The sequence below is a fragment of the Malaya genurostris genome, chromosome 1 (assembly GCF_030247185.1).
Source record: "Malaya genurostris strain Urasoe2022 chromosome 1, Malgen_1.1, whole genome shotgun sequence".
Taxonomy (NCBI): Eukaryota; Metazoa; Arthropoda; class Insecta; order Diptera; family Culicidae; genus Malaya; species Malaya genurostris.
The window spans coordinates 102,143,574-102,169,110 of NC_080570.1; the positions used below are offsets into that span (position 1 = coordinate 102,143,574).

Here is a 25,537-nt window from a genome sequence, read left to right on the forward strand (position 1 = left end):
ATTCTAAGCAGAAACGACTGATTTGTTTCATTTTCAACTACATGGTAGTTTTATCTAATCAAATCCGGAGCTTGTTGTTATGCACACATTGAATTAAGTAATGCTGGGGTTGTCAGCTCGTTAGTTCTTCGTATAAGGGAAACATGTAATGGATTTTTAAATATTACAAATTCATTTAATGATTATGATTGCTACATTTTTCGAAAATAATCACAATTTTTGTAATTGCTTTTGCCGTCGAATTGAACAATTCGAAAAATCACTTAACCAGAGTTTTTAGTTATTTACAGTGTGGAAAGCTGACCTAGAAAACTTCACAGTGAAAAAAAACACTAGCATCCAACAAAAACGGGCTCTCCAACGCGTACAATTCCTTGCTTTTTTACGCCCATTTGCATGCCAAGAACAGGATTATCACCAAGATACGACCTTCGGCGATATCTGCAATGATTCAACGAAATGAGATTTTAGAAGACGATGTTTGAATTAATATTATGTTATTTTGTCATTTGTCATATTGTCATACTTTTCTTTGATTATATCCGTTCCAGTACTTACTTTTTGAGTGTTTTCAGTGGTTCTGAGTTTGTACTGGGTATACCGGTTTCCGGATCCACGTTGATGAAAATGCACCTATAATTATAAAAATATAGAGTTACAAGTTTATAATGTTAGAATCCTTGCGTTTATATTACCAAATATTATTAAATCCAAGATTGCCAGAGGAAAGAAATTAAATGGTTATCACATGTGAAAGTCATACATAAAAGTCTTTTGCTATATTAAAATGTATCTTTTCAAAAGACAACATCGTTGGAATATTTGTAAATAATGAATGTAAAATACAGAAAAACTGTAATATGTACGTATGAGTATCATCAGTATTGCACAAATAAAATTTTTTGGATGGAATTTCAGCAGCGCTCATCTTTTGAATAAAATCGCGAGAAACGCACAATTATTACCTTAATGATAAATGTTCAACCAATTATGGGTGTCTATTTTCTACAGTGAGTCTTAAATCTACAATTCAGAGCCAAATAATACGACTCCAAATTGTAGAATGAAGACTGATTGTAAAAGCAGTCAGATACTCATAAAAACAAAATTTTCAGCGGTTCTTATCTTGAACCATCGATTTTCCACTTCACAAATGGAGTTCTCTTTCCTACGAATAAATGCTTCAAAATCCTGCAATTTTGCCTGAAAATTCGGATTCTACAAAAGTCTCAATCTAAGTAATACAGAGAACTATAAAAGGGCGAAACTCCCATTCCTTTTGTTTACGTAAGTTTCGCCCTCCGTGTTCCATGCCAACAAACAGGGCGATACTTCTGTTGGCACCACTGGACAGTAGAAATTGGCATGTAGGAAAGCGATATTGATTGAACGTCAGAATGACATTTCGTAGATGGAAAGTGTTAAAATAAAAAGTTTAGCTCAGCGAGGTGCGAAAAGTTTCATAGACTCATTTTGATACAAAGTTTTAATCCAGTTAGTTTCAAACACTAATAACTGTGCCCTTTGAAGTAATTTGGTAATTGTAATATTATAACTTTATTAATTTAATTAAGCATCTTCATTATATATACACATAAAGGTTTTATTTGATAATTTGATTGCGGAGAAGTGTTCAAAAAAATATAACTACGAGTTCCTACATTTATTCTTTGAATTATTTCGAGTTTCAAGAACCGAATGCTGCATGATGAGCTTCTAATCCGCGGCTTCGATGTCGTAGGTGCTTTGTTGGACGGGACAGAAGTTGTGGAAAAGTGAGCATCGAGCGGCTACCTTCTACCAGAGCTGTGGCACAGCCAACGTTCTACGAACGGGATTTGTAGTGTTTTGTAAGATGCGCCAGCGCGTGATTGGGTGGCATCCAAAAAGTGATAGATTGTGCGTATTGAAGACCAAGGGCCGTTTCTTCAATTACAGCATCATCAACGTGCTCTGTCCACATGAGACGAGACCCGATGACGAGAAGGAAGCATTTTACGCGCAGCTGGAACGAACCTACGACAGCTGTCCACGGCGGGATGTAAACTTGTCTTCGGCGACATGAATTCTCAGATAGGCCGGGAGGCAATGTACAGGCCTGTGATCGGGCTGGAGACGTTCTCATCGACGGGCGATTCTTCTCCGACGTCATCAATGTCCGCACCTGCCGCAGTGCCAACATTGATTCTGACCACTACCTTGTTGCAGTTTGTATGTGCTCAAAACTATCGACGGTGCACAACACTCGTCGCACAGGAACGCCGGGATTCAATCTCGAGCAGCTACGTAGCGTTCGTACTGCAGAGGAATACGCGCAACAACTGGAGCTAGTGCTACCAACGGAAGAGCAGCTTGGCGCGGAGACTCTTGAAGACGGCTGGAGCAACATAAGGTCCGCCGTGAGTAGCACTGCTGTAACCGTTCTAGGTACGAGGTTATCGAATCGAGGAAGTGACTGGTTTGATGGCGAATGTCAGCAGTTGGTCGAAGAGAAGAATGCAGCAAGGGCCAGGATGCTGCAACACCGCACTAGAGCAAACGAGGAACGATACAGACAGGCACGGAACAGACAGAACACGGTTTTCCGGAGGAAAAAGCGCCACCAGGAAGACCAAGATCGCGAAGCGATGGAACTGCTGTACCGCGCAAATGATACACGGAAATTCTATGAGAAGTTGAACCGCTCACGTAGAGGCTTAACGCCACAGGCCGAAATATGCAGAGATACCAGTGGTAACCTTCTCACGAACGAACGTGAGGTAATCGACAGGTGGAAGCAGTACTATGACGAGCATCTGAATGGCGAATCACAGGATACAGAGAACGACACAGGAATCAATCTGGGTGCACGCTCAGCCGACGACAGATTCCCAGCACCTGATCTGACGGAGATAAGTGAGGAGATCGGCAAGCTGAGGAACAACAAAGTCGCGGGTAATGACCAGTTACCAGGCGAGCTGGTCAAACATGGAGGAGAGGCACTGGCTAGAGCGCTGCACTGGATGATTTCTAAGATTTGGGAGGAGGAGATTCTACCGCAAGAATGGATGGATGGAGTGGTATGTCCCGTCTACAAAAAGGGCGATAAGCTAGATTGTTGCAATTACCGCGCAATCACATTGCTCAACGCCGCCTACAAGGTACTCTCCCAAATCCTTTGCCGTCGTCTATCACCAATAGCTAAGGAATTCGTAGGGCCGTACCAAGCGGGATTTACTGGAGACCGCGCCACTACGGATCACATATTCGCGATAAGACAAGTACTCCAGAAGTGTCGTGAATACAACGTACCCACGCATCACCTATTCATTGACTTCGAAGCGGCATACGACACAATCGATCGAGAACAGCTATGGCAGATAATGCACGAATACGGTTTCCCGGACAAACTGACGCGATTGATCAAAGCAACGATGTATAGAGTGATGCGCTACGTCCGAGTATCTGGGACGCTCTCGAGTCCCTTCGAATCTCGGAGAGGGCTACGGCAAGGTGATGGACTCTCTTGTATCTTGTTCAATATTGCCTTGGAAGGTGTGATTCGAAGAGCGAGGACCGGCACGAGTGGCACGATCTTCCGAAAGTCCGTACAACTTTTTGGCTTCGCTGACTATATTGATATTGTAACACGTAACCTTGAGAAGATGACGGAAACCTACATCGGACTGAAAGCTGAAGCTAGGCGTATCGGACTGGCCATAATTGCGTCGAAAACAAAATACATGAGAGGAAGAGGCTCTAGAGAAGAACCACTACGCCTCCCACCACGAATATTGATAGACGGTGACGATATCGAGGTGGTTAACGAGTTTTTGTAATTGGGCTCACTGATGACCGCCGAAAATGACACCAGCAGAGAAATATAGAGACGTATTTTGGCAGGGAATCGAGCGTACTTTGGACTCGGAAAAACCCTTCGATCGATAAAAGTACGCCACCGCACGAAATTGACCATCTACAAAACGCTTATTAGACCGGTTGTTCTCTATGGCCACGAGACCTGGACTATGCTGGCAGAGGACCAACGCGCCCTCAGTGTTTTCGAAAGAAAGGTACTGAGGATCATCTATGGCGGAGTGCAGATGGAAGACGGAACGTGGAGACGGTGTATGAATCACGAATTACAACAGCTGCTAGAAGAACCACCTATCGTACGGACAGCTAAAATCGGACGTGTACGATGGGCTGGGCTTGTCATAAGGATGTCGGACGACAGCCCAGTGAAAATGGTTCTTGAATCTAATCCGACTAGTACAAGAAGAAGAGGAGCGCAGCGAGCAAGGTGGATCGATCAAGTGGAGGGTGATCTCAGAAGCATCCGTGCCTTGAGTGGCTGGCGACGAGCAGCCATGGACCGAGTTATGTGGAGACGTATTCTTGATACAGCAAAGGACACCCCAGGTTTATAGCTGTTAGGTAAGGTAAGGTAAGTTTCAAGAAGTAAGTTATAAAGAATGAAATGAATTTTATAACTAAAATTAAATCCTAAAAACTAGGGTTTGATAAATAACAGTACGGTTTACGAATTAAGGATCACGTGCTAGATAGAAGACTATCGTTACTAATAAATACACAATTTACAGTTTGAGCTGCGCCACAAGAAAACTGCTTCAAAAAATTGGTTTACTCATAGTGATCCGAACAACTTCAATTTCTTGAAAGGAACTTTTGCAAAATAAAAAATTTAGCATGGTCTGAACACAACGTTGATTGCGGTGACATTAGCAAATGTTCGTCAGGCTGCTCTTTCAAAATTTCATAAACAGTTTATATGCGAGCCAGTATATTATAGTATGTTAAATGAGGCTATACTGTTTGCGGTGTGTGCTAAAGTACAAAAATATACAAATTTTAAACCTTTGTGTGAAGAACAAAAAAATGTTAATTTCCAGATGTTCAATGATGCTTATAAAACGTGATGATACTAATACGCTCTCGAAAATATAAAATATATTCTTTAAATATTGGTCAGTTTTATCACAAAAAAACAGATATACAGACTTATATGAGAGCTGTGTGTAAAATTTGCTCATTTGGCGTGGCGAACACTTGCAGATATCATCACGATCGACACGAGGTGCCACCACGATTTGAGTGTCGCTTTCATAGAGCCACAATTTTGGGGGGAACATTCACTTCACGCTAGAATTTTGTTTTGCTGTTGGTAAAAATGACAAGTTTATTTTTGTTTTATTCGAACTCTCGTGTGATTTATGCGACATGAAAATAAAGTTGTCTTCAACATTTAGGAAAATTGTGAGATAGATGTTAAAAATGTTTGTAGTTGGAATATTTCTATAACAGGCAGGAGGATTTTGTAATCATTCCGGAACGTAGTGGAACGTTTTAAAAGATCGCGGGGAATAGTCGAGTAGGTGGAAATAGTGTTTCCAACATATAGCAAATTTGAAATTTACACAGGATTTTGAAAAACAATTATTCGAGCCAGTATATCTGTTGTCTGTGGTTTTATCGTAAGCATCATCCAACCATATATTCACAAGCATGTTACGAAATACATTGCTCATTGCTCGGTTCTATATGTTTCGTGTACAAAATAATCTCGCAGAATGAAACGCAATGTATGAAATTATGTACAATATTCTTGAACTTAATGCTTAAAACTCGAGTAATAAGCAATCTTTTTTGTAATTTTTCAAAAAGACCTATCATACTATATACCCAAATCATATGTTGGTATCGAAGTATTAAACATGGGATCCATACTAACCTTGTGCATGGTTTGATATTCCGGTAGATAGTTTCACCAATCTTAATCCACTTCCAGTTATCCTCCTCGTATGCGGCTGGGCCTTTTACAACAATGTTTGGTCGGTACTGCACAGCCGTTACCGGTTTCTCTAGTCTGGAATTCACATCCGCGATAGAGGCTTCGGTCAGAAGCATGAAGCTAGTGGAGTCATGCAGAGCACCTGAATCCGTTTTGGTTAGGTTGACGAAGATTTTATTCTTTTCTCGCACCTCTCGGCTAGAGTACTCGTACGGATAGAACACTAAACGTAATCCAAAATCTTCACTCAATAGAAAACGAGAAAGCCATCGAGCGACCTCTTCTCCACAATCCACAGCTGGAACTGTCTGTCCCCAGACGGAAGCCTTGACCGGTTCTAATGCAAACAAACGCTGTACGTCGATGCTTATGTCAAGCATGCCTGGTGCTGAAAGCGTCATCGTTTCATACTTTTCGTCGAAGCGTGGTTGTACCAACACCAGAGTTGGATAAGTTCTACCGGTGATGAATGATCCATCGCTTTGGATTACCATAAAAATGCGATCTCGAAGCAACTGTATCCGTGGCCCAATAAGTGAACAGTCGATCTGTTTCACACGAATCGAACCACATGACTTTATCGGGTAGATGTTGAGATCAGTGACCTCACCAACTCTACGCCATCTGAATGAAACAATTAGCACAATTAATATAATATCTCTCTTGCTTGACAAAACGATACTTACTGCTTCGGAGGTAGACTGTCCAAATGTTTCTTCACGCAGCGGTAGGCAGCATATCCGAGCAGGGTGGTGGCACCTATTCCTACTGCGATAAAAATGGCTTTCCTAGAGCCGGAGGATTCTTCGAATAGTTCTATTTTCAAAAGAGAAACTCTCGTAAAAACTGAATCTTTGGTAGTTTTGATGAGATGTCAGATAATTTTATACGTTACGACCAATTCCATTATGCGAGATGATTTGAATGATAAAAGGAAGAAATGGAATGACTAATTTTGGCTAAATTTCATGATGTTACTAGTGAATTAAACAAACGTTCTCAATTAACTTACTCGACAACATATCCTAGTGATTTTCACGACGATCGAAGTGAGATACACCGAATGAAACATAAAACAATTAGACTACGTTCTAACCAAGCAACAATTTGTTGATATGGCTTAGATAAGGTGATAAATGAAGGAATACCATGAATAAGATACCTTCATATCAGTGCACTAATCGAGATACGCTGTAGCTATTGTTGATTTCATACCTGTCAGAGGTGAGTATTGTTCAGTTTCGAAAATGATTCCAAGTGGGAATTATAATGAAAAGAAAAGAAGATAAGAACACTTTATAATTACTTATCACTGTTTAACAAGTTTATTTAATTTATACTGATGGAAACTAGACACACTTGCGGCGTTTAATTTGTTTATGTTTTATTGATTCAACGGAAGTAAATGACACAAATACTGATGGTACACTCAAAAAATTTTCTCCACACAAAAATTATAACGAATTCCGGCGGTGAAAAACATCTTACATTCATGAATGCTTTTGATTCGATAAATATTTTTGTCAATAGTATATGTGCGTTTTTCAATTTTATTGTCCACTTCCATAATTTTTATTTCGTCTCATTTGTACAATTTACTAAGCCAAGTGAGTTATTTTCTTTGAAATTTGGCTATCCGTGTTTTTTAAACTATATAGCTTTAACGCTTGTTATTTTCGAGAATCTTAAAAGCACTTAACTTCAGTTTTCATTTATTTGTATGCAAATCGGAAGTTTAAGAACATCTCAAGTTGTGCATCATATTTTTTAAAGTAAGCGTCAGTTAAGTTCACCGATGGTAATAATAAAATGCATAGTGTCGACCATGACAATGTTACTTAAAAATTTCTGTTGTAAAGGAGATTCTATTCTTCGAACGCAGAACGGAGTACTGAGTTACGTGTGCGCATAAAGAAATCTCTTTCTCGGTACATAGTCTTTGGTTAACACGAAAAATAGTTGTTCACAACCCAAGTTTACCTACAAATAGCTGCTCCAAAACACACCATTAATTCTAACTAAACCATCAATTGCAATCAATGTAAAACTTAATTAATAATAATAATAATAATTACTTTTCGTTTGAAAATTACGGCTTATTCATCTGCTGTAACAGTAAAAAAAACATATTGTTTAATTACCCAATTAGTTCGGTGATTTTTTTTTACATTTTTCTTGAATTCTTTAGGCAAGTAGCTACATAGTAAAGATAATTCCACCATTCATTATCAATAACTCTTGGTGAGTTTGGAGCTTTCCCTTTAATAGAGCTTTCTATATTGAAGGCTAAACAATTGATAAAAGAGAATTGTCAGATATTTCGAGATAAAAACACAACTCTGTTTTCCATTATGAAAGCAAACTAATCTACTTGCGTTTGTATTTGGATATCAGGTGCCGCAAGCTCTATTATTTTTGACAGATCGCCATTTTTTCGTTTGTTATTTAGAATAAAGTATTATAATATGCTTCCCTCAAGAAAACATTGAGATATTTTCAAATGTATTAATATATTTTCTTCAAGAATGTCGATATTTCTTTGGAATACGGCTGAGAAACATAATTTTAATGATTCTGGTGGAAGTTTGTAGAAATGTGACTGTTATGAAATAACTAATATATCGAAGATATGGCTTTGTTATAAATAGATACACTGCTAAAAATTATTTACTGAATAGCAACCGTCTATTAGACGTTTCATAAGGGTAATATGCTTATTTAGTCGACGCAAAATCTTCAATTGAAAAGCTGCTTGTTGCTTTTTTTATTTTTTTCATGTTTTGCAGACAACTGCCAAACTTGTACAGTATTGTTTTTAGCCACAAGAATATCGTATGCAAATCATAAGACTGCCGTATGAAGTTACAAAAAATTACAATTCCAATAAAAAGCCTTACGAAATTTATACGAAATTTTCTGGAACATTGTGCGAAATTTCTATGAAAAACATAATTTCTCATATATAGTACATATAGTATAGAATTCATAAGTTGTTAGAGGTACATTTTTCATATTGATCTTTTGATAGTGCTAGTGATGAAACCTTTAGTTTAGAAAACTCGTGTATGCCTAAAAAATGAAGAGAGCGTTTAAGTCAACCCGTGGACAACTTGACAGCTCCCATACATCGAGAATATAAGTAAAAGTGTTGGTTCTCTGGTTCCACAATGGCGTCGTAAATAGAATAACATTTGGAAATAACGTATCTGTTTTTCGACAACCTGCGGTTTAAATTTTTGTATTTAAATAAGTAAAATAAATTTTGCTAGCCTTTCTTGACATTTATAAAATAATTATGATGATTAGTTACTATGGTTTAGTATAAGTATAATGTTTCTCTTTTCATTAATAGAAGATTTAAAAGTGGTTCATCACATTTCAATGAACAATGAACATGAAGTAAGGTATTCTACTGAATCTTGAAGAACAATAGTACTAATTTGCAAATCAAGATTAAATTTATGGATCTCTTATCTTTATCCGAGTCGTTAGAAGATCATCCAATGATACCAAATACTCCTACAAATGCTACTAATTCCTTGCGTTTTCATTGATACGACTATATACGTTAGGTACTCTTTAGTCACATATCACATTTCAAAAATCACTTAATTTCTAACTCTATCAATCACTATCAATAATTATCTTTTTAGACCAAAGAGAAGACGTTGGGCAGAGTCAATTAAAATATAGAAAGATTACAAAATACGCATGTTTGGAGATTTATGACGTGTGTTATTGATAAGTTTGTTGCAATGCAGCGCTGTTAGAAAAATTTGCAATATTTTGATTTCATTCAGGAGTTCTTGCATGAGTCACAATATGAAAATTACGCTCCTTTTAAATATATTGCTGGATGCATACACAGTGACCGTAAATAACGTAATGAAGTACTGGTTTTTTTGTAATCGTTTTGTTTCGTGATTCATTGCACCCGAATTGTTCAGGTACACTAGCGCCGTCCTGAATTCAGTGGAACACATATGAAACAGGCTCATTTCTGTCAGGTTGTGTGTGGGTTGGTTTAAGTGCTTTATAATTTTTCTCCTAACTCTTAGTGGAACAAGCTATGCAAAACCAAACCCAGTCAGTTTCGAGAGAACTAAGTTTTCAGCTTAGTAACACTGTCGCACTGCATAGCATTTAGAAATTATGTTAAATGTATCACTCACATGTGAGAATACAGTTCATTTGTTCTTTTTTCGCTCACAAATTTGACAATTTTCTCCATAACCGCACGCACGAGTTCTAATCCTAACTGTTCGCAGAAAAGTACGTCGTCTATAATTTGTTTGCAATATTTGGGAGCTGAATAAGTTGGTATTAAAGTAAATTTGTCAAGACTGTAATCTACTAATATACGTTGAAAGTTAAAACATTGTTTAATGGTTAAGCAAATAACAAAATTCAAAATATATACATAGCTACTACATAGATTCTCCCACGTTTGTTTAGGTTCTGTTGCAAAAGTTTTTTAAAAAATGTGTGTACTTTCCGAAATGGGATCAAGTGTGGCAACACTGCAAGCCTTCACGATTGGAAGGTAGTAATAGAATGAAAAGGTGGTAATAGAAAATGTCAGAGCAGTTATTCAACACTTCCAACTTTTCAAAAGGGCGTTAATTTGTTCCTGCTTTCCAGCTGAACCGACTATCACGCATATGTGTATATTGAAGAATCCAGTCAACTCTTCTGCGAACTCGGCGCTGCTCAAGCGGCGAGCTTTGAACTAAGCAATGGTGATAATTTTCAGATTTTGCTTAAAGATTCGAAAAAAATGACGGGTTTTATTTTTTTCTTATGAATCAAATACAAAAAGGTGTGAAAATTTGGTAACAAAATCGATCATTAATTTTTCAGTAACTTTCCGCGGAATGTTTGATTGATATTTAAAAAGAAATCGTAAGATGAAATATCAAAGAAGTGGCGTTTGGTACTGTTTTCATATGTGGGATATTCTTTGTTTTTATGGTTGGATTTTGAGATTAATTGGTAAATTATGATCAAAAGTTGTTTTATTCATCCATTTTCTCATGTTTTATCATCTAAATCAAATCTGTATGTGAACTGAAAATTTCAAATTTCATCCGAGATTTTCAAGTGTATAGGACAATTTTAAATCATATGTTTGATGACTACACGTGCATAATCATTTTTTCACCCATATTTGTAGTTTTGCCATCTGCATTCGTTCAAACTCAAGTAAATGGAAAAATTCGTCAAAAATTTTTCTAATACATGGGATATGTCAAAACAATCACCATAACGCTATCTCGTGGTGATCACGCTGATTGGATTGTTCAATATAATTCGGATCAAAAATATATTTTGCTTTACTACCTGTTTGATATGTTTTTAATTATACTCTCTTATAGAATTCGCTAGTTTCGACTTCTTTTGGAGAGAATACAGAACAGAACTCTTTGTTCATTCGTTGAGAAAAAATGGTTTCGCTACACGATAGAAATGACTTTGTCTAGTTATCTGAATCTATCATCTGAATTCGACTCGACCTGACATCACTGATGTATACAGTGTGCAGAGAAGCCAAGTTTTCAGATTTATTAAAAAAAAATATAAATTTCTTTTTAAAAAGATATTTTGTCACCAGTAAACTCAGCAGATTTGCATGGTTTTTGCAGATATTTTTATATCCGTAATTTCTAAAACTGTTTTAAATTGGCTGATTTCAAAATGCAGGAACTTACGCTCAAATTTTATTTCCATTTTTGTTCATTTCTAAAAAGAAAACATTTGATAATATATCTTGGCATCCCTTACTATCAGTGACAGAGTGATTTTTATGAGCAGAATACACAAAAAGCTGCATTTCGATTAAAAACAACATACATCTCGGATAGTGTTGTGGTGTTCTCAATGCATTTTAATTATTTGTAATCTTCACGTATACCCCTAAGAGTGTTGTGTATGTTACAACTTTTGCAGTGTTCCATTTAAAGTTTGTTTTGCAAGGAATGAACCAAATGCTGTGAGGATTCTGTATTTGTTGTATCTTTGCTGAATAGAACTGTTGTTTTCCTTACCGTTCTGTGTAAGTAAAATCGACGAAACGGTGGCTTCATTGAAGAATTGAGAGTTCCAAACAGAGGACGATTACATTTATTATTGCGTTTGATTCACCCTTGGATAAATGAATGCATTGTACGACATTTTCTGATGCATTCTATGTCGGTACTAGAACTAGTTTCGTGGTAGTTTCAGTCGAGGCAATTTGCTATACTGATAACAACATGAAATATGATATTTATTTTTGCATGATTGAGCTGAGCCAGTCTTAGGGTTGCCAACTGTATGAGTCATACTGGTCTGTTTTAGAACATCTATTCTGGAAACCCTAGCCTACATAACTCAACTTATGAACTTGTATGGCTTTGGCTGTAGGCACTTGTGATCGCATTTGAATGGCCAACACCGGTAAACAATATTATTAAATTGTTTCCGAATTCTTAAAAGAATTTTGTTCTTCAATCGCCACTAGATAATTGATGATAATTTCTGTTTAATAGTGTTCTTTCGAGAGAGTATGCTGTGTTAATCGTATTACCATATCAGTTTGTTTATAATTTGTTTGTTTGTTTTAGCTAACGACTTCCGATTCAGGATGCCGATCCTATATAGCGTGGTCACACGAGGACCGACGGTGCTGGCCAAGTATGCCGAGTGTGTTGGAAACTTTGCCGAGGTGACGGAGCAGATCATACCCAAGATCAAGCTGGACGATCACAAACTGACTTATTCGCATGGAAACTATCTGATTCACTACATTTGCGAAAATAGGATCATCTACATGTGCATTACGGATGATGTAAGTACGAGATGGGAAATGTTTCAGTTTTTTTTCTGGTAATTGAAGTTATGATTCACGTGATGAATACGTTAGTTGAAAGAATTTTTGTCGTAGAAGTTTGATATTAATAGGAAAAATAGTCGATCATTTTTCTACCTTTTCTTAGGTTGTTTGCTCTTTATAAGATTAGTTTGTTCATCTTCAGTCAAATAGGGATAGCCTATTTACTCCTTTTGCAATGCAAAGAAGTTGAATATTCTCAGACCATACTGCGTTTAAACGATTGTGGTTCCATGGGACTACTAAAGTGCAGTACCCAAAAATGCCAACTGTATTTGAAAGATTTATGTGCATTTCGCAATCTGTTACCGTTTCTTACGAAGACGTTTAACGGATCACGAGAAAAAAATTTCAGTTATTACCGTAATTTATTGAACATCTCAACGCATACAATCAAGCCATTGAACTTTTTTACTACTGTATCATATTCGATTTAAAAAAACTTCTTCTATTTGATAGATTTGTGGCAAGCTAAAAGAATATAAAAAAGATAAGAAATGTGTTAGTCAACCTCAGTGGTCTTATTTTTTTCTCAACATTGTTCCATCTATGCAGTATCCAAAGTAATCTCTTCCGTGTTCTTCAATGTTACTTATGCTTTATATAGCAACGAGTTATCAACACTGTAAGCATCGAAATGAAATTTCCTTTTTGTTGTCAGTGGCGTACCGAGGAAATTTGGCGCCCGGGGCAAAATAAGAGTTTTGCGCCCCCATCGTTGGTTTTGGTTTAGTGAGCAAAAAAAACAAAACTAAACTTCATATCCAGAAAGCTGAGCGGAACTTGGGCGAGCAAAACAAAAAAAAAGGTCCCAATGATTACTTTGCTGCCCCCTAAAATTGTTGCGCTCCGGCGAACTCCCCCTTCCCCCCCTTAGAAACGCCACTGCTTGTGACGTCACCTCATCAAATGAGTTTGAAAGAGCAACTTTGAACTATATTCGGATGCCGCATCAACTCGACCAATTGTTGGCATCTCCTTCTCAGATTTCAGGCGGTGTTGAACCAGGAAAAATCGAGTAGTCTAAGTGTATCCCTAAGTTAATTTAGACTAGCCTTCTCGAAATCATGTCATTTCTTGAAGATTTTGTGTGAATGGAAGGACTCACTTCCCATCATTTTCAATCCAACAACACTTACGGCAATCGTTTAGATTGGGATTGTTGCCATATCAAATCTAACGAAGATGATAATGTCGGGTCTTGGTGGATGGATTGGAAAATCACACACATCTTCTACAGTATTTGTCTGCTGAGTTTTTTAACTATGTTATTCGTATGCCGTAAAACTCAGTAGATCTTTGAGGTTTCCCTGAAAGGTATATCAAGCGACCAAAATATTAATGAATTTAACAAAGAATTAAAAGAATTGCTTGGTTTTCATCCCTTCCAAGCAATATATATGAAGATCTTTTCTTAATCCATCTAGCGGTGTGATAATGCCTTTCTTTTTCCGTTCCAATAGTGAGTCTATGTTTGTTTTTCATTTCTAACACAAACTTATGTATATTAGTTCTAATCTATTCAGAATGATTCGGGAAACGCATTTTGCCTTTCTCATATAGAAAGGTTATGCAATCACTTGAAAAACCGACTAGTGAAAATTGTCATATAAGTGTCATATACCATTCGACTCAGTTCATCGAGCTGAGCAATGTCTGTGTGTATGTATGTGTGTGTGTGTGTGTGTGTGTGTGTGTGTGTGTGTGTGTGTGTGTGTGTGTGTGTGTGTGTGTGTGTGTGTGTGTGTGTGTGTGTGTGTGTGTGTGTGTGTGTGTGTGTGTGTGTGTGTGTGTGTGTGTGTGTGTGTGTGTGTGTATGTGTCAAATAATCTCACTAGGTTTTCTCGGAGATGGCTGAACCGATTTCCACAAAATTAGATTCAAATGAAAGGTCTTCCGGTCCCATACGAAAGTCCTGAATTTCATCCGGATCAGACTTCCGGTTCCGGAGTTATAGGGTAAAGTGTGTTCAATATTGTACATCGTCACTTAAACCGGCGAAACAAAAAACGTAAAAAAAATTTCTAAACTGGTCTCAAAACTACACAAATCGATAGTCATTATCAGTAGGCAATTAAACAAATCGATTCCGGCTATCCCGGTTCCCGGTATCCGGTTCCGGAAGTACCGGAAATAGTGGTCATATATACCAAAATGGATCTCACTCACTTTTCTCAGCGATGGTGTGACCAAATTCCACAAACTTAGATTCAAATGAAAGGTCTTCCGGTCCCATACGGAATTCCTGAATTTCATCCGGATCCGACTTCCGGTTCCGGAATTATAGGGTAAAGTGTGTTCAATATTGTACACCGTCACTTAAACCGGCGAAACAAAAAACGTAAAAATTTTTCTAAACTGTTCTCAAAACTACACAAATCGATAGTCATTATCAGTAGGCAATTAAACAAATCGATTCCGGCTATCCCGGTTCCCGGTATCCGGTTCCGGAAGTACCGGAAATAGTGGTCATATATACCAAAATGGATCTCACTCACTTTTCTCAGCGATGGTTTGACCGATTTCCACAAACTTAGATTCAAATTAAAGGTCTTTCGGTTCCATACGGAATTCCTGAATTTCATCCTGATCAGATTTTTGGTTCCGGAGTTATAGGGTAAAGTGTGTTCAATATTGTACACCGTCACTTAAACCGGCGAAACAAAAAACGTAAAAATTTTTCTAAACTGTTCTCAAAACTACACAAATCGATAGTCATTATTAGTAGGCAATTAAACAAATCGATTCCGGCTATCCCGGTTCCCGGTATCCGGTTCCGGAAGTACCGGAAATAGTGGTCATATATACCAAAATGGATCTCACTCACTTTTCTCAGCGATGGTGTGACCAAATTCCACAAACTTAGATTCAAATGAAAGGTCTTCCGGTCCCATACGGAATTCCTGAATTTCATCCGGATCCGACTTCCGGTTCCGGAATTATAGGGTAAAGTGTGTTCAATATTGTACACCGTCACTTAAACCGGCGAAACAAAAAACGTAAAAATTTTTCTAAACTGTTCTCAAAACTACACAAATCGATAGTCATTATCAGTAGGCAATTAAACAAATCGATTCCGGCTATCCTGGTTCCCGGTATCCGGTTCCGGAAGTACCGGAAATAGTGGTCATATATACCAAAATGGATCTCACTCACTTTTCTCAGCGATGGTGTGACCAAATTCCACAAACTTAGATTCAAATGAAAGGTCTTCCGGTCCCATACGGAATTCCTGAATTTCATCCGGATCCGACTTCCGGTTCCGGAATTATAGGGTAAAGTGTGTTCAATATTGTACACCGTCACTTAAACCGGCGAAACAAAAAACGTAAAAATTTTTCTAAACTGGTCTCAAAACTACACAAATCGATAGTCATTATCAGTAGGCAATTAAACAAACCGATTCCGGCTATCCTGGTTCCCGGTATCTGGTTCCGGAAGTACCGGAAATAGTGGTCATATATACCAAAATGGATCTCACTCACTTTTCTCAGCGATGGTGTGACCAATTTCCACAAACTTAGATTCAAATGAAAGGTCTTCCGGTCCCATACGGAATTCCTGAATTTCATCCGGATCCGACTTCCGGTTCCGGAATTATAGGGTAAAGTGTGTTCAATATTGTACACCGTCACTTAAACCGGCGAAACAAAAAACGTAAAAATTTTTCTAAACTGGTCTCAAAACTACACAAATCGATAGTCATTATCAGTAGGCAACTAAACAAACCGATTCCGGCTATCCTGGTTCCCGGTATCTGGTTCCGGAAGTACCGGAAATAGTGGTCATATATACCAAAATGGATCTCACTCACTTTTCTCAGCGATGGTGTGACCAAATTCCACAAACTTAGATTCAAATGAAAGGTCTTTCGGTTCCATACGGAATTCCTGAATTTCATCCTGATCAGATTTTTGGTTCCGGAGTTATAGGGTAAAGTGTGTTCAATATTGTACACCGTCACTTAAACCGGCGAAACAAAAAACGTAAAAATTTTTCTAAACTGTTCTCAAAACTACACAAATCGATAGTCATTATCAGTAGGCAACTAAACAAACCGATTCCGGCTATCCTGGTTCCCGGCATCTGGTTCCGGAAGTACCGGAAATAGTGGTCATATATACCAAAATGGATCTCACTCACTTTTCTCAGCGATGGTTTGACCGATTTCCACAAACTTAGATTCAAATTAAAGGTCTTTCGGTTCCATACGGAATTCCTGAATTTCATCCTGATCAGATTTTTGGTTCCGGAGTTATAGGGTAAAGTGTGTTCAATATTGTACACCGTCACTTAAACCGGCGAAACAAAAAACGTAAAAATTTTTCTAAACTGTTCTCAAAACTACACAAATCGATAGTCATTATCAGTAGGCAATTAAACAAATCGATTCCGGCTATCCCGGTTCCCGGTATCCGGTTCCGGAAGTACCGGAAATAGTGGTCATATATACCAAAATGGATCTCACTCACTTTTCTCAGCGATGGTGTGACCAAATTCCACAAACTTAGATTCAAATGAAAGGTCTTCCGGTCCCATATGGAATTCCTGATGAATTTCATCCGGATCCGACTTCCGGTTCCGGAATTATAGGGTAAAGTGTGTTCAATATTGTACACCGTCACTTAAACCGGCGAAACAAAAAACGTAAAAATTTTTCTAAACTGTTCTCAAAACTACACAAATCGATAGTCATTATCAGTAGGCAATTAAACAAATCGATTCCGGCTATCCTGGTTCCCGGTATCCGGTTCCGGAAGTACCGGAAATAGTGGTCATATATACCAAAATGGATCTCACTCACTTTTCTCAGCGATGGTGTGACCAAATTCCACAAACTTAGATTCAAATGAAAGGTCTTCCGGTCCCATACGGAATTCCTGAATTTCATCCGGATCCGACTTCCGGTTCCGGAATTATAGGGTAAAGTGTGTTCAATATTGTACACCGTCACTTAAACCGGCGAAACAAAAAACGTAAAAATTTTTCTAAACTGGTCTCAAAACTACACAAATCGATAGTCATTATCAGTAGGCAATTAAACAAACCGATTCCGGCTATCCTGGTTCCCGGCATCTGGTTCCGGAAGTACCGGAAATAGTGGTCATATATACCAAAATGGATCTCACTCACTTTTCTCAGCGATGGTGTGACCAATTTCCACAAACTTAGATTCAAATGAAAGGTCTTCTGGTCCCATATGGAATTCCTGAATTTCATCCGGATCCGACTTCCGGTTCCGCAATTATAGGGTAAAGTGTGTTCAATATTGTACACCGTCACTTAAACCTGCGAAACAAAAAACGTAAAAAAATTTCTAAACTGGTCTCAAAACTACACAAATCGATAGTCATTATCAGTAGGCAACTAAACAAACCGATTCCGGCTATCCTGGTTCCCGGTATCTGGTTCCGGAAGTACCGGAAATAGTGGTCATATATACCAAAATGGATATCACTCACTTTTCTCAGTGATGGTGTGACCAATTTCCACAAACTTAGATTCAAATGAAAGGTCTTCCGATCCTTTACAAAATTCCTGAATTTCGTCCGGATCGGACTTCCGAATCCTGAGTTATAGGGTGCGTACTAGAAGAGTTTGTGTGTCATGTTAGTGGGTGGCCGTACGAACCGACTTCGATTATACCGGTTCTCGGGTTCCGGTGCCGGAAGTGTCGTTCTCGTAAGGATGGCTTACGCAATCAAAGCACTGTTTTATTCTGTATGTTATGCATAAACAATCACTTGGTTTCTTTCAAAAATCGAAGAGAAAATTTTTGAATAGAATACCACAATATTATATGTACATGAGAAAGGCATCATTACACCACTAGGTGGATTAAAACAGGTTTTTCTGTGCTTACGCCGCTTATTTGGTAACATTCACAGAACCGAGAGTATTAGCAGAAATACATTTAGATTTGATCATAAGAAAATGGAATGCGGATATAAAAACTTGAAATTTTCGTTAACACTACTTATAAAATTATATTCGGATCTTTTCTCTGCATTCGGCTCGAACATTCTTCGTTAACTACAATCGTATATCAGGAATCGCCGTTTAGCTGTTAAAATTGATGATTACGTCTCCGAAGAATTCTTAGCACCATCCGAAATTCCACAAGGAAATCGTTTCGGACCTTTAATATCTTTACTTCAACTATATAATTTCAGTTCGTGCTCGCATCTCACCCGACACAGTCGAAAATCGTTTACGGTCGAAACAACAGAAACAAAGACAATACGCAAGTGAACAATAGAGTGTACGGAATGGTCAAATACGATTTAACAAAGCCTGAAACTTGGCCTACAAGAGCGAATTCAGTTTGTATAGATTTCAAGCGTTGCAAAGTTAGACCAGCAGCAAATGAAATTGAAATCTTACCTTAAAAACGAAAACATCTAGACGCTAATAATGTAAGTGAGATTCAATTCAACAAGGCGTCTAACTGTGTGTACATTATGTTTAAACGTGAAAGCGATGCACTTGCATTAGCTTCGGTTAACAACGAGATGCACAGCGTTGAGTGTGACAACATTAAATACAAAATCCCTGTGAACATGGTGGACAATGCCATAGAAGTACGCGTGAATGACCTTCCCCCGCAGGCCACCGATAAGTTCGTTCGGGAGAATATGTCGCAGTACGGTGAAATCCATTCCATCGAAAGGGAAGTATGGCGGAATTTCTTCCCCGGCATCCGGAATGGTGTGCGAGTTGTGCGTATGCAACTACGTAAGGCAATTTTATCTTACATCATTTGTGGTCAAGGTGGGACACGTCCGTGTAAAACGTTGATTACCTATGAAAATCAGCTGGTTACATGTCAGTTTTGTGAACAACCTGCACACTACGGTAAACCTTGCACTGAAACTGCGAAAAAGACATCTTCAACCAAAGACAAGCTCAACCGATCAACAACGAAAACTAGTGAGCGCAGTACTCATGTTTCACCATCAAACCAACCAATGTACAACAAGGCGCATCTAAAGCAACTAGCAACGAGCTCAAGACTACGAACAACGAGGAAAACGAAACGAAGACGGACACCAACAACAATACAACCGATGAGGCAATGGATCGACGAGCCACGAACAAAGTGCCCCTCAACCCTCGCAGGAGGGGAATGGAAACTCTTCTCCTCCTAGAAAAAGAGTGACAACGAGATCCACTTAAAAAAATTCTCTATTTTTTTTGTTTCAATTATAGAGGCTTCAACATCTTAGGTCATTCACCTCTTCGGACCAGAAAAACTTTCTGACCCTATGTGCGGGGGTTGGGAATCGAACCCAGGCGGGCTGCGTGAAAGGCATCGACTATCCCATCACGCTATACCCGTCCCCCAATTCTTTATTTCAAAAATCGGCTAATAGGCCTGAATAAAAACGCTGTAAACCTTTCTCTGGATGGTCCTCTTCTATCGTTTGCTGATTACGTCAAAATCTACTGCAACATCCGCAACTCAGAAGACGGAGTCTTTTTCCAAATGTAATTGTTAAGCTTCGTTGAGTGGTGTAAAGTGAACCGTATGACAGTAATTCCCGACAAGTACTCTACTATTACGTTTACGAGAAGAAAAGATCCACTCCGATTCGAACACTTTCTGGAAGATTCCCTTCTAGGCAGATCGACTAGCGTTAATGATCTCGGTGTTCTTCTCGATGAACAACTGACATTCAAGCAGCATATCAGTTACATTTTAGCTAAAGCTTCTCGTACCCTAGGATTCGCAATGAGGATGGCTAGGGTTTATGTCTCTTCCTTGACACCTTGTGCTTATGTCTGAAGAAAGACTGTCATTTGTTTTGATTTTGAATATGAATATGCAAATGGAGCTCAATAGATACTTTTTGTAGATGTTTTTGACATGTCGCATTCTTGTCACAATTCAAGTGCATACTCAGGATTCAACGGTAAACAATTTTTGGTGGTTCGGTGGTCTAAATACAGCTTTACATTTGGCTTATTCTTATATTTAATTTTTTATTCCCGAACATATTTTCATATCTTTTCAAAAATGTCTTTTCGGGAGTCTTGAGACCGGTTCCAGTACCCTCGGGGAAGGTTGTCCAAATGATTATTTCATTCATATTGAAGTGATTTAGTAAATTTTGCACATTTCAGATTAAGGAGTGTATCGAAAATAAGCTATTCACAAGTTTTTCTTTTAATTTATAATAAAAAACAATATTTTATTCAAACTAAAAATTGATCCTGTGGGGACAGTGATCGTAATTTCAAATAGATTCGCGACATTTTAGTTCTAAAAGAAGTAGTTTTATTTTCTGTAATTCTGAAACGCGTGATTGCGAACTTGTACTAACTGGCTCGTTGTTTTTCTTTCGGAGTCTATCGTTTTTCTCTCTCTCGGAAGGATGGCAACAGGGTGGCTCGTAAGCAGCACCACAATCCTTCATTCATCGAGGTTAAACTTGAGCATAATAAAAAACCGGAGGAAATTTAAGTTATTCTTACACGAATTTTCGAACTTTTGATCAAACGCTCTTCATCAAGCTCCGGACAAGTGTTGCATCGCATGTTTTGGACGCTTGAGCCCACATTTTTTTTGAACTCCTGCATGTTCTTAGCTACCTTACCAGTATTCTTGAAGACCCTCTTCACGATTGCCCAGTAACGTTCGATGGATCGAAGCTGAGGGCAATTTGGTGGATTGATATTTTTTTCAACGAAATTTATACCCTTTTCCACAAGCCAATTGGCATAGTGAGACGACGCTAAATCCGGCCAAAACAGTGGAGGTGTACTATGCTTCTTATATAGAGGCAGCAATATCTTCTGGAGACACTCAGCTCGATAGATTTCGGCATTTATAGTCCCGGTAGTGTAAAAAATGATTGACTTCAAACCACAGGAACATATTGCTTGCCATACCAGTACCTTTCGACCGAATTTCTCCACTTGAATCGACCTGTTCGCATCGCTTACATCCTTCCCAACGACGACAGTAAAGTATTTTGAACCTGGAAGAGTTTTTGAGTCCTGGAAGGGTCTCATCGTCCATCAAAAAGCATGCATCCGGACACTGCAAAAGACGCGAATACAATTTCCGGGCCCTTGTTGCTGCTCGCTTGTTCTGTTCTATACATCGTTTCAAGATTTTCTGTTTCTTGTAGGTCTTCAGGAGATTTCGCCTCATGATACGCTGGATCATTTCGACACTCGTTCCTGCTTTTTTGGTCAAATCACGTATTGACATTGATTTGTTCCTCATGATTAGAGACACCACTTTCTGGTCCAGTTTCGGGTTGGATGAACCGTGTTTTCTGTCTCTTCCTGGTAACTCATCCAAAGAATAGTGTTATCCAAACTTATTAATGATGGTTTTAACACTGCCATGATAAATTCCAAACCGCTCCGCCAATTTCCGCATAGTAATCTCACTTAGCCATGTGCCCAGAACACTAACTTTCACTTCCTTTTGAAAACAGCCAAACGATGTTATGCCAACTATTTGCGAAGTGTGCAGAGGAAATTAAAATCTATCTTCCTTCGTCTATGTACTACAACGATCAACCGACTTCTAGCTTGCAAGAAATCTGCAACATGTTTATGCAAAAATTCTCTGGGGTTTTTTCTAGAGATATTTTAACAACGGATCAAATCTCCCAGGCAGCACGGAACGTTCCTGTTTTGAGTCAATCGTTGAATTTCATCAATGTTGATATTAGCTCTGTCCAAAAGGCTATCGTTAAAATGAAGTCTTCATATTCTCCTGGACCCGATGGCATCCCCGCTGTCGTCTTGAAGAAATGTTCCAGTGGTATTGCAACACCCTTATGTCAACTGTTTCAACAGTCACTCACGACTGGAGTATTTCCTGTTGTTTGGAAATCTTCTTATATGTTCCCAGTGCACAAAAAAGGAGACAGGAAGAATATTGACAACTATCGCGGCATTACCTTACTTAGTGCAATTCCTAAGTTGTTCGAACTGGTTGTTCTGGAACCCATTTTCAATCACTGTAAGCAATATATCGTAGAAACTCAGCACGGATTCATGCCGAAACGCTCAACTGCTACTAATCTATTAAGCTTTACGACGTTTATAACAGATGTCAAACGATTTTCAAACAGATGTTTTATATACGGACCTCTCCGCTGCTTTTGACAAAATAAATCACGCTATTACTATCGCCAACCTGGACCGACTGGGTTTCGGTTCCTGTATTCTTCAGTGGACTGAATCGTACCTCTGCAATCGACGGTTGGCGGTTAAGATCGGTGATAATGTATCTAATGATTTTTTTGCTTTTTCTGGCATTCCACAAGGCAGTCATCTCGGACCACTGATTTTCCTCCTGTACTTCAATGACGTGAACTTTTTACTGAGTGTCCCACGATTATCATTTGCCGACGACCTTAAGTTATTCAAAATTATTAAGACAACTAAGGATGCCATTTCCCTCCAGAGCCAACTAGAAATTTTCTCGGAGTGGTGCAAGATTAATCGAATGACATTAAATATCAGTAAATGCTCGATCATCACGTTCACACGGAAAAGAACACCTATACGTTTCGACTATTGTCTCCGAGGATCTACGATAGATAGAGTCACATGTGCCAAGGATCTTGGGGTTTTTCGTGACGAACAACTGAACTACAAGTAACATATCTCGTACATTGTTGCAAAAGCTTCACGTTGCCTGGGATTTGTAATGAGAACTGCTAAGCACTTCACAGATATCTACTGTTTGAAGTCTCTCTACTGCTCGCTTGTACGTTCAACGCTCGAATATTGTTCGGCGGTATGGAACTCGCTTTACCTTAATGGAAATATCAGAATCGAATCAATACAGCGCAGATTTGTTCGTTTCGCTCTTCGCCAGTTGCCATGGAATAATCCTCATCAGTTGCCGAGTTATGAAAGCCGCGGAGTGCTTATCGGACTCGATACACTGAAGGTGCGACGTGATCTGTCCCGTGCATTGCTAATCGCCGACGTTTTGTTGAACAATTTCGATTGTTCAGCACTTCTTTGTCAAATAAACATAAATGTTCGCGCACGAGCTCTTCGCAACAACAACCTCCTCAGAATGCCTTTACGTCGCACTAATTATGGAATCAATGTCGCCATCATTGGATGGCAACGTTCTTTCAATGCTGTTTCGACGGGATTCGATTGCCATGTCCCGCGCAGTCGAATTAAAACTAGTTTCCTCAATATACTTAGAAATAATCATTAGGACCATATTTTGTCTGTTGATTATGTATATTAGTTAAATAAATAAATAAAACGCGAAATTTTGAAAACGCAGAATTTCAACCGCATAAACAAGTAAACAAACGAAAGCTGACAGCCAAACGCACAGCATGCTGTGATCTGAGCATAAAAAACCATCACAAATACATGCGTACAACACAAATGTATGTGGATAGCATATTTTCGATACACTCCTTATTTTATTAAAGCACGTTAACTAATTAAACAATTTAAAATTAAAATTGACTAGCCACGCAAAATATTTAGGCTTCTATGTCTTCAATATACATTCAATGTTATGACTGTGTTTCAACAACTGAAATTATAGTGAAATATCAAACACTTCAAGTAATTTTTCAATAAATGATTTTACAAATATACACACCACAAAATCTGTATACTGCATATCTTATTTATAACATTTCAAAGGTATAATTGTTAGATTATGTTTATTTCCCACATACAGGGCTTCGAAAGGTCCCGCGCTTTCATGTTCCTGGCAGAAATAAAGAAGAAGTTCATCCAAACCTACGGTCTAACGGTGGCGACCGCCATTGCCTATGCCATGAACACCGAGTTCTCCCGCACCTTAGCCTTCGAGATGAAGCACTACAGCGAATCACGTGACATCGATGCCATCAGCCAGGTACACGGACAGATCGGAGAACTGAAAGATATTATGGTGAAAAATATCGAAAACATTACAAACCGGGGCGAACGGCTAGAGCTGCTTGTAAATCAGACCGAGAACTTGAGAAATAATGTAAGCGATTTTAACGTACACATGCTTCGCGAGATAATCTATCTTCTTCTCTTCCATTGAAGTCTGTGGCATTCCGACAAACATCCCGCAATCTGGCACGAGCGATGTTCTGGCGTAGTGTTCGGATGTACTGTCTGATCGCGGCCATTTTGCTATTCGTTATCTACATTGTCGTTAGCATGGCATGCGGTGGATTACTTTGGCAAAACTGTGTGCGCAGTGGCAATACCAAGGCACCGGTATCTCCAACTACTCCGCCATCGCTGACTGACGGGCTGCTGTAGACTGCTGTTTCTTCTAGTCTCGAAGACGACACTAGACAATGGTTGACCGATTTACTGCTTACTTCCGAACGGGATCGAGGATACTCCTTTTTGTGCAGGACTAATGTGATACTTGCATGCAACAGAATCAAATAAATCCGTAAAATGTAAACTTTTTATAGACTCTTCAACGTTTGAGCATTGAGAAAGGGTAAAAAATTGAGACCATTAGGATTTTGCGCTCTTCATGAATGAAAATTGTATTCAGACATGAGTGCTAATATTCGAATTTGTTTCCACTATCATTTAATCTATATATTAGAATATGCGTAAGAATAAACAAAACGTTATCTGAAAAACTATATGTATTTTTTTCAAACAGAACAACACGAAAAACACTGACAAGGCTAACGTTTAAAACATCTGTGGCGAGAGAAATCACGTAGTCGTCAGTTGTAGTGCCACTGGGAAGAATGTAGTCGGTTTAAACGGAACCAAAGAGAAAACAAAAGTGTAGAGTGTCCACTTGAGACACGACCGTTTCCACTCACCTGTGCTGTCGTCATGTGCTGCATATTCAAACCGTAGCACAAATTAGCGTACTTACTATCTCTATCATTCATGGTTTACTA

The 25,537-nt window shown here is 38.6% G+C and overlaps 2 protein-coding genes across 5 annotated transcripts; one reads left to right on the forward strand and one right to left on the reverse strand.

Annotated features, from left to right (window-relative positions):
• Positions 1–146: 146 nt before the first annotated feature.
• LOC131425273 (mitochondrial amidoxime reducing component 2-like) lies at positions 147–7,190 on the reverse strand. 3 transcript variants are annotated; one of them, XM_058587027.1, is made up of 6 exons: positions 7,007–7,190; positions 6,804–6,816; positions 6,478–6,607; positions 5,732–6,415; positions 559–633; positions 147–441 (listed from the first exon to the last, which is right to left on the reverse strand). In XM_058587027.1, exons 2-6 carry the CDS (start codon positions 6,811–6,813, stop codon positions 333–335), a joined length of 1,008 nt encoding a protein of 335 aa, XP_058443010.1. In that variant the 5' UTR covers positions 6,814–6,816; positions 7,007–7,190; the 3' UTR covers positions 147–332. The 3 variants fall into 3 exon arrangements, with proteins under 3 accessions (XP_058443010.1, XP_058443011.1, XP_058443009.1); XM_058587028.1 differs by lacking the exon at positions 7,007–7,190 and having other exon boundaries at positions 559–591; positions 6,804–6,998; XM_058587026.1 differs by lacking the exon at positions 7,007–7,190 and having other exon boundaries at positions 6,804–6,994.
• A 4,402-nt stretch (positions 7,191–11,592) lies between these two features.
• On the forward strand, positions 11,593–25,264 carry LOC131425274 (vesicle-associated membrane protein 7). 2 transcript variants are annotated; one of them, XM_058587029.1, is made up of 4 exons: positions 11,593–11,843; positions 12,394–12,617; positions 24,346–24,642; positions 24,705–25,264. In XM_058587029.1, the coding sequence occupies exons 2-4, from the start codon at positions 12,414–12,416 to the stop codon at positions 24,924–24,926; spliced, it is 723 nt and encodes a 240-aa protein (XP_058443012.1). In that variant the 5' UTR covers positions 11,593–11,843; positions 12,394–12,413; the 3' UTR covers positions 24,927–25,264. The 2 variants fall into 2 exon arrangements, with proteins under 2 accessions (XP_058443012.1, XP_058443013.1); XM_058587030.1 differs by lacking the exon at positions 11,593–11,843 and adding an exon at positions 12,120–12,333.
• Positions 25,265–25,537: the final 273 nt, after the last annotated feature.

Excerpts from the sequence above, each read along its gene's own strand:
- LOC131425273 (XM_058587027.1), bottom strand. Across the intron at positions 6,416-6,477 it reads GACAGTCTACCTCCGAAGCA|ATGGCGTAGAGTTGGTGAGG; the intron begins GTAAGTATCGTT and ends TGTTTCATTCAG. Across the intron at positions 634-5,731 it reads AATATCAAACCATGCACAAG|GTGCATTTTCATCAACGTGG; the intron begins GTTAGTATGGAT and ends TTATAATTATAG.
- LOC131425274 (XM_058587029.1), top strand. The coding sequence starts at position 12,414 with ATGCCGATCCTATATAGCGTGGTCACACGAGGACCGACGGTGCTGGCC. Across the intron at positions 12,618-24,345 it reads ACATGTGCATTACGGATGAT|GGCTTCGAAAGGTCCCGCGC; the intron begins GTAAGTACGAGA and ends TCCCACATACAG. Across the intron at positions 24,643-24,704 it reads CCGAGAACTTGAGAAATAAT|TCTGTGGCATTCCGACAAAC; the intron begins GTAAGCGATTTT and ends CTTCCATTGAAG.